General features: G+C 38.3%; 2 protein-coding genes across 2 annotated transcripts; both read right to left on the bottom strand.

The window, feature by feature from the left end:
• Positions 1–3,589: 3,589 nt before the first annotated feature.
• nucks1b (nuclear casein kinase and cyclin-dependent kinase substrate 1b) lies at positions 3,590–9,037 on the bottom strand. The gene is made up of 8 exons (XM_027007016.2): positions 8,564–9,037; positions 7,297–7,346; positions 7,082–7,133; positions 6,681–6,709; positions 6,470–6,592; positions 5,968–6,135; positions 5,725–5,865; positions 3,590–5,600 (listed from the first exon to the last, which is right to left on the bottom strand). The coding sequence occupies exons 1-8, from the start codon at positions 8,578–8,580 to the stop codon at positions 5,314–5,316; spliced, it is 867 nt and encodes a 288-aa protein (XP_026862817.2). The 5' UTR covers positions 8,581–9,037; the 3' UTR covers positions 3,590–5,313.
• A 303-nt stretch (positions 9,038–9,340) lies between these two features.
• LOC113575468 (acidic mammalian chitinase-like) lies at positions 9,341–12,080 on the bottom strand. The gene is made up of 8 exons (XM_027006993.2): positions 11,929–12,080; positions 11,523–11,688; positions 11,129–11,253; positions 10,831–10,954; positions 10,567–10,752; positions 10,249–10,368; positions 9,976–10,117; positions 9,341–9,780 (listed from the first exon to the last, which is right to left on the bottom strand). The coding sequence occupies exons 1-8, from the start codon at positions 12,063–12,065 to the stop codon at positions 9,488–9,490; spliced, it is 1,293 nt and encodes a 430-aa protein (XP_026862794.2). The 5' UTR covers positions 12,066–12,080; the 3' UTR covers positions 9,341–9,487.
• Positions 12,081–14,811: the final 2,731 nt, after the last annotated feature.

Genomic DNA, 14,811 nt, shown 5'->3' with positions numbered 1-14,811 from the left:
ATTACTTACTTATTTATTTAATAACATTAATTCATGAGGCAAACCTCTAATGATATATTTTCTACATTTACTATCTTTTCCATTTTTAAACATATTGGATAATATGGTAAAAAGTGCAGTAATGACATTGCCAGCCTATTTAAAATTGGTTTGATGGAAACCAGGAACATGACTGCACATTGCATACAGATGGCCAGAGAGGTGGAGCTAAAATTGCTTGATGTAAAATTATACTCCCCATTCTTTTGAAATCCAGGTGGATGAGGTTAGTAGAGGAGTGAAGATGTTTTAAAATGAATGCTGTGATGGTGGACTCCCCGTGAATCTGGTCTTAGCCGCATTTTTTCCAGCATGTTCTTCCCCCGTGACAGAATGACCAACCATTTTTGGAAGCAGAGGTCTCCTTTTTGTTTTCTTTTTTCATTTCTGTTTCTGCATGTTGTTGGCTCTTCTCTCTCTTTTTTAGCAGAATCTGCAGTCTGGCGTGTTAAGTGCAGTGTTCCCCAGAGCTCATGGGGAGCTCGTTCCACCCCAGAACTCTTTGTGCAGGTAGTTCTCCTGGGAAGCAAGGACATTCCCCGAGGCTCACCGGGGATGTCAGTCCCGCCACCATCTCACACCAGGAGACCTGTTCCAGCTTCCTCATCCAAGGAAGTGAGGAAACATTGAGCTGAGCACTGCCTCTAAGGGCCGAGCACTGCGTGTCTATAACCACGTCAGTTCAAGGGAGGGGGACCTTCTCTGGAATTTCTTGCAGGAGCTAGCGTGACGGTCTAGCATGGACCGGTCAGCCCCAGGGGTCACTCGGTCTGGATGCCTGTCAGTCTGGAGGTATTATAACCAGTTTTTTTACAGGCACAAGAATGGTGAATGTCACTCGGTTGACCAAACAGCCCTATCAATGCAAGAGGGCGCCAGCTCTGTGTCCAGTTGACGAGAGGGGGCTCTGTCGACGTAGAAGGGTGAAATCTACACTCTCTTTCTGTGGAGTGGGGCCCAGCCAATGTGTGGCGGTGCTGTCTTCACTCCCATTCGATGAGGGGACACAAGCAATAAAAGGATGTTGACACACCCAGGGCTTGGGAATCATGGTTTCCTCTATGCCCCGAGCTTCAGGTAGCATGATGCGCTCTGTGCCCCAGGCATGGGTTGGGCACAGTGCCTGCTGCGACCCCTCCTCCCCTCCCTGCGCTTTGCCAGGCATGCGTTTGATGGAGCGTATTGTGATGGTGCAGTTCTTACTGAACATAGAAGTAAATATTTATGCGTTATGGGCACCAATATTCTAGAAATACCTAAAGACAATTGCACGATAAAGCATGTAAATAGAAAGACAAATTGACATCAACAGACCTTTTCTAATGTAGTAGTACAGTGTCATGTGATTTCTAAATTTATAAATGTGACAAATAGGAATGTCAATGTGAGCAAATACTGGTATAATTCAAAAACAACTACCGTTGTATGAGTACTATGGATATGTGTTAGCACCTCAGGATATATTGTCTAAAATATGAAACATGTGCCCACAGGCTACATTACATTTATTGGATCATTTACCAAGAGTGTGTGTATGTGTGTGTAAGGGGCGGTGCTCAACATTACCTCCAAGAGCAGTCTGAGCATCTGAAATTAATTTCCAAAGGCTTTAATTATAATTTTTGTCATTGCGATTAAACACCTCCTGTATTCATCTAGTTGTTATATATGGACATTGAGGCTTACTTACTTTAAGACCTTGGTTTTGCTGGAGATGGCAGTGCTTTAATTCACCTTCATGAGGAGAGCTATGAAACTCTGCATGGACACTCTGAAATGTGATGCAGACAAGTGGACGAATGCCTAAACCCACATTCCACAAGAGTCAAGTGATATTAAACACACCTGTTATGTCCCATGGTTACCAATGTTCTGCTTATGTGTCAAATATACACTCACCACCCACTTCATAAAATTATCTCTGGCTACCAAATAGCATGTGAACAGAAATGTAGTGTAAATATAGTACAAAGTTAATGCAATGTCATATCCAGTATCAAGCAGCAAATTATATTAGCTGATGACGACAATTGATGAGCCTTGAAGAGATCTAGTGACCAAATAATGTTGTGTAGTGAAGAAATACAGCTGTAAATAGATGCACATGTTAATATTATAGGTCAATTTCCTAGATATAGATTCAACCTAGTTTGGAGTTATTACAAGGTTTTTCAGAACATAAGAAAGTACTTTCACTTGCTTTTGGTTCGTTATCCATTTGTAACATGAAATTGTACATTGTAATACAGTGTAAAGACATCTGAATGCCAAGTATTAATACTGAAGTTGCCAAAATAGAAATTTTGATTCATGTTTGATTAATGCATGATTACTTGTGTCATTCTACATCTCAGGAAATTAATTTGTATTCCATAAATGCTGCATTTTACGTGCTGCATAGTTACAACATAACAAAATTTCATCATATATTTTTACACGTTAATTTTGCTAGTACTCCTCTCAAAGCTTTAGGATGTTTACCTAAAGTTGGATCTGTAATGTAACTTCAGTATTCAATGGGCCATCATACGACACCAAAGCATAATGGAGGGTGTGTCGTCCTAATTTTATTAACTCCTGACACATACACACAGAACAAATAAAGCCTTGTTATTGTTTCTGTTGTTTGTTTCTTCCCATTATTCTGTTTTTTGTTTTTTTTTGTTTTTGTTTTTTGCCTCATCTGTTAAAATAACAATGGCTGGGCTATTTCCTTCTCTATAGCATGTGCAAAAGGATATGACTGTTAAACCAAATCATCAATGACTAATTGATGTCATTGGGTTTCATTTGGAAACCAAGCTGTACATTGTAGAGTATCTAAATCTGATTTTAGAGCTTGCTAATATTATTAATGTTTACCCATCTGGAGTAACAAATCTCTCCACTGTTGTAAGTAAATACTTTTTAAATATTAATTTTGTACTTGGTCATTAACACTTTCAGTAACTTTGAACTTCTACTTCAATTATAAGAGTTGGATCAGACTTTGAGTTGACTACATTTTCATGCAATCGTAGTGTATAATATTTTTTATATTTTACTTTTTAAAACGTAATTAAATAAAATTAAATGCAGTTCTTTGGAGATTAAAACATTTCACAAAGATCCTACTGTCATGATAGGTTCATGACAAATTCACCATTAATTTTTGGTCTTGACACATGGGTACTTTTGTACAACTCTTTATTAGTCTAACTTTGATTCGTCATGTACAGTGTAATATACATCCGACAACTGATATTTGTCTGTATTATTTATGCCCCTTTTTGGCCATGTTGAATTCTTAGAACTTGAATATGCAGCTCAGTTTTTGCCACCATGAATTACTTAAATTATGTCTAATACATCTCATTTCACGTAGTATGGATAAGGCCTGTTCCTCCTTCAGACATCCTTTTGTGTAAAGACATGGTCTTTATCTCTGATGGTCCCCACCACATTGGAAATTGTTAAACAAAGATATAATTATTTAGCAATATTTAACATTTTATTTTCATTGTCCATTCACAATGAGAACACATTTTTAAAAAAGACACAAACTCCTACATTTCTTTAAAGGCAAGATACATTTTATTTTTTCCTTGTAAAACAAATATTCCAAAAATCAGAATAGCTTAATTAAAAGTTTCTTTTAGATAAATTATTATATAGATTGAAAGGCTACATAATAGGACAGATATAGGAGCCAGGAAAATAGAGAAAAGAAGCTGAGAAAGCTTTGAATGGTGTGCATTACAGTCTGTTTTCCACTCTGGCTCAACAGACAATTCATCTCAAAGGCATCTATAAACATCAACATACTTAGAAAATACACATACGGAGCATCACAAAGTCAATAGTAAGGTTGTTACTAGCTCGCTTTTGACATCAGTCTCTCTGATTAAGATTTTTATGTTTATACACCCACACCAGCTCATTTTTTCTGTCATACTGCCTAGAACATAACACAACACACAGGTACGAGTAGGCCATCCCATGAAGAGTTATCACTGTTGGGAGAAAACGAGTAGATTAAGTATAAGCTGCAGAAAAGTTCAAACCAAAATATAAACGCTCATAAATCATTGTCATCATAACATTGTTAAAAATATTCAGTGTGATGTCTGTTGATAATGACTGGTCTTTTTTATGTATTTAGGAACCAGGTCTCAAGGCTTTTTTAAAAATATAATCCTAGTGACATATTTCCACACTAACCTGGTTTGTGATAATATGCTGAAAGCATGCATATGAGCAAATGTGGTCCAATTTGGATCTTAAAAGACCTGAATCCTTATTAGATTTTAGAAACACTGGACACAAGAAAAACAATTAACTGGACTGCCTGTCGAAATGCTCCGTGTTAACTAAAGCCTAAATTAAAAACTGACTGCAGAGAAAGTGTCAAACTATGGCTAATGACTATAAAATGTTACATGCTCCTGTAGCACTGTGACTGGTCAAATAAAACTGCACTGGACATAACATTGCTGAGTTATGTTGCCATACGGATACACAGAGCAGCTCAATGACATAATAAATCTTAAGCATACATTCACTGAATCATAAAACTGAGTCACAAACCTGTTCACTGTCCATACAGCACACCTATGCTCAAGATCAAAGCGATTACATGGATCGGAAGCTTCGTTTACAAGGGGGTGAACTAGTGTCACCCATTTCCCCACCTCCATCACCACAGATCTTATGGCATTATTTTGCCATGTCTTATTAAGTTTTGCTTTAGGAGTTATATGAACACTGTTGTTATTTTACCTATATCTGTTCCTCACATTGCACCCAATCACTGTCTTAATTATTGACATGGAGAAGAATTTATACTTAACTAGTTATTTTTTGTAGGGTACGATGTTGGAACTTGTACATAATGAATCTGCCATGAATGTAAAATTCACTTGGGTACACCACAGAGTACATTTTTTTGGCTTCACAATTGTCCCACCCTTTTATGTATCTAGTAGCATAAAACTAGATGGGCTTAGCAAAAAAGGCAAGCAATGCTAGAGCCGAGGCAATGATCAACATTAATATAGGTAACCTTACACTGGACGTATAGAAAGTGACACAGGTACTTAAATGATACCATTTTAGAATAGTGTGGATGATACTTCACAGAGAGTTCTTCTGAAATATTGTATTTACAAGATGAAAGATTTAACAAACATCCGAAACACCCAGAGCTGTTGTGGAAAACAAATTCCACTGTTCCACATTAAGAAAAAGACAAAAACTGGTTAAACTTTTTTTTCTCTGCGATCAGACAGAAGACAGTCAGTCTTCGCCTGATGGAGCATCCTCCTCGGATGCATCGTCCTTATCTCCTTTCTCCTTCGGCTCTTTCTCCTCCTCTCCGTTGTTGTCCTCCCCTTTAGCAGCGCTCTCCTTTGCCTTCTTGGCAGGCGGAGAAGCCTTCTTCTCTCCATCTTGCCCTTCCTCTTCTTCCTCTTGCCTGGAGGTCTCAGCGTCGTCGTCCTCTTCTTTAGGTACAACCCGCTTGGACACAACTCTCTTCACCTTCGTCTGGCGTTTCCCTCTCCTCTTGCTTGGCCCTCTGCTCGCTATGACGAAAGAAGCATAGTGAAACATCACTTCTGTATTGTGAGAGAAACTGCGTAAGCACTTCGGCTTGCATAGTAGGTGCATTCTGGTGTGACAGCAGATTTCTGCCTCCGCTGCGTTTACCTGAAGATCTTATCCTGGGTTTTGGAGACTTTTTGTCTTTGCTCCTCCTGCTCACTTTCAAATTCCTCCTCCTTGGCCGCCCATAGTCACTGTCGTCATCATCGTCCTCTACCATGAAGTCTTCATCACTACCTGAATCCTCTATGAGCACAAGAGCACACAGAGCCCGACCTAATTACCATTCTACCAACCCCATGATGCAAGATGCGTTTTCTGGCCGTATAATGAGGAAGATATCAGTACCTCCTGTGTAGACATCACTGTCGTCTTCTTCTTCATCCTCTTCCCCCTCCTCTTCCTCACTGCCTCCATCCCCAAGAAGAATCTCTCTCTGTTTGGAAACAGCTTTACTTGCCGCCTGTCGCACCTGCCGACCCTTCTTCCTAACAACCTTTTCATCATCACTGTCATCTGAGAATCATAAAAAAAAAATAATAACTAAAAAAAAAAAACACCATAAAACACAGAACCTCACAAAACACTACAGTTAATAACATGCTAAAGCACTACCTCTTACCACATTCACAAATATGATACAGTAAACATTATTTTCACTAATTACAATGATATCATTTGTCTGTAAAGTAAGAAACTACATACTACATTCAGAAACTACATTTGATCAAAACTGACATGTCTGCATAGTGATAAGAACAGTTCTACAAAAAAAAAAAATATGTTCTTTCACATGGTTATTAAAATTAGGATGGCTGCGTGACAGTTTCTCCAGTGTTGCATGAAATACCTTCAGCTCTTTTCCGTTTAGCTGGCGCTTGCCTTCCCTTGCTAATCTTTTTAGTCTCGTAGTCACTGTCACCACCGTCATCCTCCTCCTCCCCGTAGTCATTATCATCATCACTAAATTCATCTGGAATGGAGAGTAAAAAATGGTTCTGGTGAATGGGTAATGGCCTTATCATTAAATATGAAAAATCTGCAACAGGAATTTGACTTACTCTTGTGGTCTGTGAATCGAGACTCATCACTGCACCAGAAGAGAGAGTGGTTATTTGAAAGGACAGAGCTATACATTTCAGAAGTGACCTGAAGATTATGAGTGTTGGTACTTGTATCTGTTCAAATTACTGCATGTCTAGTTATTTTATTTTAATATAACGGACTGTCAATATTATGTTCATTTGATCCATGTTAATGCAAAGATTTGGTATGTGGAACACTAGTAAAGTATAATGAACAGGTAGGGCCTATATAAATCATTATTTATGATATGAACAAGTACATCACATTTAGAATAGAACAGAAATACATTTTTGTCAACTTCATTTACATAAAATTCAATTTTTTATTTTGGCAATGGCACAAAAACACAAACATTAAAGCATTTAGGGAACCCAACCTGTGTTTCAGTGCTTTCTTGGGTTTGTCAGAATCCCCTTCATATTCCTCATCTGTATCCAAGTATTCACATGAGTCAGACAAGGTAGAAAATGATCTTAGCATCTTATCACTTTAATGTGCAGTAAAGCATAACTTTGCTTAAAGGTTTGCAGCTCTATGAGATTAAATGCAAACTAGATTACAAACTAGGATATGATAATTACTATAACCCACCAGCATCATCAGACTCTTGAAACTGGGCATAGTCAACCACCCTCTTATTCCTGTAGGTACAGGAAATTTTAGTGTCATGTAATAGTACAAACACGTTATGCCGCAAGCATCCTTAATTTTCATTATTAATGAATGTGATGAATAAACAGCGTACTGCAGACAGAACACAACGATTTATGGACTGCTGCTCAAATGAATGGAATGGGACAGAATATAATGGCGCCAATATGATCCGATACGGGAGGATTTCCTCCCACATTTTTCCCACTGAAAGACAGCCTACAACATACACGAGCTACGTTACAAGACATCTTAACGTCTTGAATTAAATTATGGTCTCTTGTATGAAGCTAAGACAACGGCCCGCGCATATTATATAGGTACTCTGAACAAAATGTTTTCGTTGACTGCTTAACCTTATACTACTAGCCCCATTTAAAATATGTATACTTCGACCTTTCCATGTGATGATAACACCATAGCAGTCTGGCTATGACCGTCGAATAAACAAGAAAGTTTGGGGGAAACTCCGAAACTCTAGCTATACACTAACCTAGCTATCTCACTACCGTCTATACACTTAACGTAGAAAGGATAACTAGCTAGTTAACCACGTCTGATGTTATAATAACGTGTTAATAATGCAACAATACTTTCGCCATCAGAGTAGGAGAGATTGCTAACGCTAGCTACTTGTGTTTATGCCAGTCAGATAGCGTTAGGTAACTGTTAGCGAGCGATCAGTTATGCCAAGCCCGTGAAAACTTCGCCAGGTCATCAAAGTCCCCAGACAGTTACTACTGCTAAGGAGTCTTCATTTCTAATATCCACGTATATGAAGTGATCGGAAACCACTAATCAGACAGTTGGCTGGCCAGCTATCTTAGTAGCTAGCGCAGCTAAACAGACAGAAAAGCAAATAAACTATTCACAGACAGTGACGCTGGAGCGCGTTGTGCAAGTAAACAGCGCTCATTACGTTTTAAAATTCAGGATCACCCGCGATGTTGTCTTTTCGTGGTCTGTGGCTTCAGAACATGTCACGAAAGCAGATCCAAGAAACTAGCTAGCTGCCTAATACCTAATAAATGATCTTAGGTTAGCTAACCAGCTAGCAGCGAGGTTTCCAGTTAACTGTCGCTGTGAAGTTAGCTAACGCTAGCTAGCTAACGTAGTGACATTGTCAAACACACAGACGCAATTAATAATGTGAAGTGGACATGTATTAGCACAAGTAACATAGAATACCTTAAAACACTCAACCTACCTCGAAGGTCTTGCCATTGTGCAGATACGATTCCGTAACTTTCAGATTTTCAGTACCCAATAACGTTCGCAGAATATTGGCGGCAGGTTCAGTTACACAAGGCAGCTCCTAGCCAGCTAACTCTAGCTTATTTCTGTTAGCTCCTTCGCAAAAGCCTCCTGGTGCTTCCCTCGGCAGCTCAACCAGTTGTCTTTCTTGCTGACACCGTTCCGTAAAGATGAATTGTTATAGTGGCTGGAGGCTAAGCTAACCCACGCAGCTAGTGTTAGCTAAGCCAGGGAGGTACAATTACATGCATACAACCCAAGACGTATGCTTTTCTCGCCGTCTACTCACGTTGAAGTAGGAGACGCATGAAACAACGGTTTGACTAACTACAGCGCGGACTGACCCGGCCTATCGACGAACTGTAGCTAACCAGCTAGCTAGCTACTACAGACAGCATAGCGCCTGGCCTGCGCCAGCCAGGAGGAGTTTAGCGTGTGTAAAGTGGGATGGGCTGAGAGGCTGAAAAACGCAAGATGCCCGCAATTCAGGATTGGAGGACCGAAGTGTTATTTAGATTCCAAGACTAACAATATTGATTATATACTATATTGACTATACCGGCCTCCAACTTGCTCATAACTTTTACTAGTCTTTAACGCGGGAATGTAAGACTCATTTGGTCTAAATCACTGTAATACAAAAGTGCTTAAGACATCTAAATATCTAACCTATGTAGGAAACAAGCATGAGGAAACAATCAAGGCCGTTTTACAATTTTTATTACAGATGATCAAACAATATGGCATACAAAGGAAGTGAACTGCTAATCAGTAGGTCACTTTTCCTTTTAGTAATATAGTATTTAGGGAAGGGAAATCAAAGCAGCTGAGTAGTGCTGCTCTTGAGCAGCTGGTCAGCAATTTAACGTCAAAGTAGTTAACTCCAGTTGCAGCATGAGCAGCTTGTGTCAAATACCAGCCCAGATGCACAATTCTGAAAATATGTTTTTCCATCACTGCACTCATAAAACTTGTTGCTGTTGGCAGCGAATGGGTAAAATCCATTGGCTTTGGAAACACAGAATGAGCTGTTCATGCCACTTGTATCACCAGAGCCCCCCCGACTGGAGCTTCCCCCACTGGAACCACCCCCCCTAGTGGTTTGTGGACTGGGGGTAGTACTGGTCAGTCCTGCTATTGGCGGCAGTGGGGTTGCAGGAGGCTTGCAGGCTTAAAATAAAGAACAAAACGTATTGTTAATGGCCAAATATGGAAAATGATTAATTAATCACTAATAACATTTTCGATCCCATTTTAGGTCCTGCAATTTGTTTCAGAGCTGACAACAGGTTCATTGTCAGTGTGTGGTAAAGGAAAAGATTGGTGCTGCAATAATCTATTATTGATTATCAGTATATTTCTTACATTGTTGGTCCAAATTTAATGCCTTGTGAAGCACATTGATCAGGGGATATTTGCCCTGATTACAGAAGGTGCCCAAAAAGTCATCCATGTCAATGGTCCACACCATAGCACCACCAAAGTTGCTCTTCACCAGCCACTGTGCCTGTAAAAACATGTTGACTTGCTTTATTTTCTTTATCTTTTAGTACTTCTCTGTTGCTTCTGTTTGTATCATAAAGTATGGCAGACAACATTGCATTCAAACATAACTTCTAAGCAGTTTAATCAGTTTACCTTGAGCTGAAAGCTCTTAGTATTGTCATAGCCAACCCACTGATTCCCGCTATAAGCATAAGGCACGTCTTGTTGGGCATTCCACACTTCTGTCGCACCGTCTTTCAGGAAGGAACAAATCTTGCACACACGGTGAAAAATAGCAGACAAATATGTCAGACCTACCATATGCATGCAATATGTTTACTCTTCTTATTGCAGCTGTTGGCCATTTGAAAGCAAATGGGAAAAGATACCTTTTAACCCTAAGAGTAAAATAATGACATACATAACAGGCATTATACACATATAACAAAGTGTATCAGCAGATAGGCACACCTCAAAATAAGCAAGTTCCCCTGCTTCCTGAGTGTATTTTCCTGCTGTCCCAGCCCCAGAAATTGGAGCGCCAATGCCATGGTTTGAAGGGTTTCTGAGGGTGAAAGTGTTTCCATAGGTGGGGAACCCAACTAGTAGTTTCTCTGCAGGAGCTCCATTGTTCTTCCAGTAGTTCATGGCATAGTCCTGTAGAATACACCAGGAAAGTTATCTAGACATGTTTTACATAGATTTTTTAATACGTGGTTTTGGTTAAATGCTTACCACATTGAAGTAAATGTAGCCTCCGCTATCAAAAGAATCCCTGTAGAGGGGACTGCATTCCCCTGTGAAGGGGTCCCATGAGCCATGCATGTCATAGGTCATTACATTAATCATATCCAGTGCTCTGTAAGGAGATTTTTTTTGCAAAAAATAAAAAATCAGTGACATGATTAATTACCAAAAGCTTGCAAGTGTAGTCTTAATCTCCATACTTCAATATTTAGGGTCGCTCTTCATTTGTGTTATGTAATGAGACTTTTAGAAAAGTCATAGGAGAAGAGAATTAGGTATGGCTCACTGTCCAAGCTGAGGAATCTGATAGGCAGTGTCAACGGTGCCTCGACCTGAGGAGACAGCTGCAGACATCAGGAGTCGAGCTCTGTTTGTCTGCTTGGCTTCAGCCTCAAATGCAGCCCTCATCTCCTGTTGATCAGCACAAATACAAAATTGTTTTTAGCTTTTACTTTATAGATTCATGGATATAATTCTATTTATTTGTATTTGGTATTTTTTTCTGTTTTTTAGCCTAGTGATTTACTCATCATTATGATTTTATATATATATATATATATATATATATATATATATATATATATATATATATATATATATATATATATGTTGAGATTTATCTCTGAAAAATATCCACATCAATTGTTTTTTTTCTCCTGAAAAACAGAGATAGAACCCACATTAAGGAAAACAGAAAACAGTTGTTGATCTTGAGGAGGGCTTCCTCTATTGGCTGGATACTCCCAGTCAATGTCCAGCCCATCAAATTCATATTTCCTCAAAAACGCAATCACAGATGAAATGAAGGTCTGGCGGTTAGCTGCAGTGGCCACCATGTTTGAGAATCTAGCAGGAATAATGGAGAAAAATGCAGTAGGGTTCACAGTCCATATGCTTTGTACTTTAGATAAATTAAATTAAAAGTTCCTACCCTGTGGAGCCAAAGTTCCATCCTCCAACTGATAACAGAGTTTTGAGATTACCATTTCTGAATGGGGAGGGAGGAGGATGGCACATAGTTCAGTCATGTTCTTGTTGTGTAATAACAGAAAATATGACATGATATAGAAGCAGCAGCTCACTCACTTGTCCTTCAGAGCATTGAACTGACTGTAGAGTTCCACATCATTCCACTCGTATGTGGCAATTTTGTAGTCATTGGTCATGGTGGCAAAAGCATAGAGGAGATGGGTACATAGGCAAGGGTCAATGTCATTGGGCATGTAGATGGTGGGAGGGGGCCGGTACTGAGCCCAGTTGGTGAAGTAGCATGATAAAATGTAGGCAGAGCCTAGCAAAGCAAAACAGTCAGTGTGGTATTATACGTTAGTTCCTGAGTTAAAAATCTGTTTAAATGTTCAAATGGTGAAACACACCAAAATACTTACCAAGCTGCATATGCAGCAGAAGGGCGAACGCTTTATTGAAAATGAGAACCAGAAAGATGAAATCAGATTATTTTTGTTTCATTAAATAGTGTTGTGACATCTTCAAACACAAAAAGTCTTATTTAAGGCATAAAGACAAAAAATCTGAACACTATGCACTATGTGCTTCTTATTATAACAACCTTTTAATTATTATCATTATTATTATTAAGAACATTATTATTATTAAAACTGCTTACCTGGAGCCAAGACTACCTTGTACATAATTGCCTTGTACTGAGAGGATGGCAAAAAGCACTTGGTCTTTTATATGCCCATAGTTGGCCTCACAAATTATATTCTTGGCAGATGTGAGTATTTACAGTAGATTGTGATACTTAAGATTACGTATGACTTCCATGATTTCGGCTTCATTATGTGTATTACTTTCCATCCAGTAATACTACACAGTTTATCTTATTTGTAACCTAATCAATCTCACATATTGTTTTAGCTTTCACAGAGTTATTCTCATGATTTGTGAAAATTTGTGTAAGTTTCTTTTAACATGATCTCTACATTTCTTAAAAGAGCAAAAACAATAGTCCACACCACAACAAAAGAAAAAAAAACACTAAAGAAAGGTAAGGAAACATGTTAACTTGTGAAAATTTAAAATGTTCCATTTTTTATGCAGGAATGGACAACTCGTACCAGTTTATAAATCCCTATGATTAAAATTACAGTAATTACCATTTGTTAACATGTAATTATATATTGACTGGGAGTATTCAGTCAGTAGAGGAAGCCCCCCTCAAGATCAGCAAATCAGTAACTATTTCCATAATGGTTCTAGCTTTAAAATAAAATGAGGAGAAACTGTATTTCTCATGCTTCAGTACTAATAAGCTACGACATCAAAATATCCCAGAACCTTCATTCTGTTCCAACTTGAGCTGCTTGTGCCTGTTAGAGAGATACCTCACTATCTTGGGAAAACCAATTTAATTATTTATCTTTAATTAAGAGCGTTAGGAATGCTTATATAAGAAATGGAGTGCTGTTCTGTCAAGAATGAAATGGAACCCTAGTAATGATATTGTTATCTTAAGTAAATTTAAGTGAGACTTAGCTAACCTAATTTAACATTCACTTAGAGTCAATACAACTGCATGTATAGCTGAGGCGGTTTCGCTATTCTTTTTCAGATATTTACTGTTAAATCCATGCCGTGTTCTTTGGCATCTAAGACTTCAGTAACAACAATGATGTTTTTGCTCTGTTAATTTGTCACATAGATACTCGGTTACTGTGAAAATTAAACATCTGTAATGTAGTGATAATGGGGTTTTCTATAAAAAAAAAATAGAAGAGGAAGGATGTTTATAATGCAAACAGTGATACCAACACATTTCACGTTGCAATACATTTTGACAGACTTCCTCAGGCTGCACAAAGTTCTTTTTAAGTCAAATTCAAAGTTTGCTATGAGGAACTTTTTTGTTGGAATATAGTGAAACATTCCTATTGTTTTTAAGGGGTGAGTATTAAAGTCATTAAGGTCACCTCTGGTTTGGCCAGCTCTGTAAAGTACCCTGCTGAGTAAGCAATCTCTGATATTTCGAACATAATGAATGATAAGATCTACCATGACTGAACAAACTGTGTGTGGTTATGTTCAAGGTAGTATTTTCCCTAGCAATAGCTAAAAATATATTGTGACAAATAATGTAAAAAATTGAGGAAAACCTGCAAAAGTAAATAAATCTAATTTTAGCCATGTTCTGTCTATGTAAAGTTAAAAACTGATCAATGAAAAGTGAAATAGTTGTTTATTGGGGCAGTGGTAGCTCAGTGGTTAAGGTGCTTCATTTGTAATTGGAAGGTTGCTGGTTCAAGCACCACTGTTGGGCCCCTGAACAAGACCCTTATTGCTCAAGTTGTACTCAGTCATAATTGTAAGTTGCTTTGGATAAAAGTGTCAGATAAATGTTATTATACTTTAACTAGGATGTGGAATATAATGAGTTATGATAATGACTTATGAGTTAGACTCAACATTAGTTTGTGCATTAATGTGATTGATGTGATGTTTCCATATTTAGTGTCATAAAACATGCACTTGAAATCCCAGGTGTGATTCTCGAATGGTTTAGGGGGGGCAAGGATCTAAACAATAGACTTTTTTTTTGCGTTTTGAAGTTAAAGAAGGTAACAAATTGTGCCCACAACAAAGAATAAGCATTCCTTCTTTTGAGTTTCCCCTACTATAGTTACTACTGCACTCTTTTTAAACTCATCTTGCAACTATTGCTTGGATTTGAAGACCTGAAATTCAGTGTAATACCCTCTAGGACATTCCAGGCTGGTATGGCAGGTCCTAAAAGCAGACATGCCCTACAAATTAAGTCTGAAAGCTGCAGTAGGCTATCCTGAAAACATTTGCAGAATAGAGCCGTCACATCACGAACACAAAGTAAACATCTGGTGTTGATTGAGGTCTTTGAACATCTTTTTTTAAATTTTAAATTGTAAGCATTACTGGAATGCAGGCATATTCCAGTAGGGCATCATGAGCAAAGGGGGCTTTAAAAATGGGTTA

The sequence above is a fragment of the Electrophorus electricus genome, chromosome 24, assembly GCF_013358815.1.
Source record: "Electrophorus electricus isolate fEleEle1 chromosome 24, fEleEle1.pri, whole genome shotgun sequence".
Lineage (NCBI taxonomy): Eukaryota > Metazoa > Chordata > Actinopteri > Gymnotiformes > Gymnotidae > Electrophorus > Electrophorus electricus.
The sequence above is the reverse complement of the archived record's forward strand: the minus strand, read 5'-3'. Positions and strand labels throughout refer to the sequence as shown.

Bases quoted from the DNA above. Each gene is read 5' to 3' on its own strand.
- nucks1b (XM_027007016.2), bottom strand. The intron at 7,134-7,296 runs GTGGGTTATAGT...ACTTGGATACAG, and splicing joins TCAAGAGTCTGATGATGCTG to ATGAGGAATATGAAGGGGAT. The intron at 5,866-5,967 runs GTACTGATATCT...TTGTGCTCATAG, and splicing joins CAGTGATGTCTACACAGGAG to AGGATTCAGGTAGTGATGAA.
- LOC113575468 (XM_027006993.2), bottom strand. From the start codon at position 12,065: ATGCCCAATGACATTGACCCTTGCCTATGTACCCATCTCCTCTATGCT. The intron at 10,753-10,830 runs GTAAGCATTTAA...TGTATTCTACAG, and splicing joins GCTACATTTACTTCAATGTG to GACTATGCCATGAACTACTG. The intron at 10,118-10,248 runs GTAAACTGATTA...ATGTTTTTACAG, and splicing joins CTAAGAGCTTTCAGCTCAAG to GCACAGTGGCTGGTGAAGAG.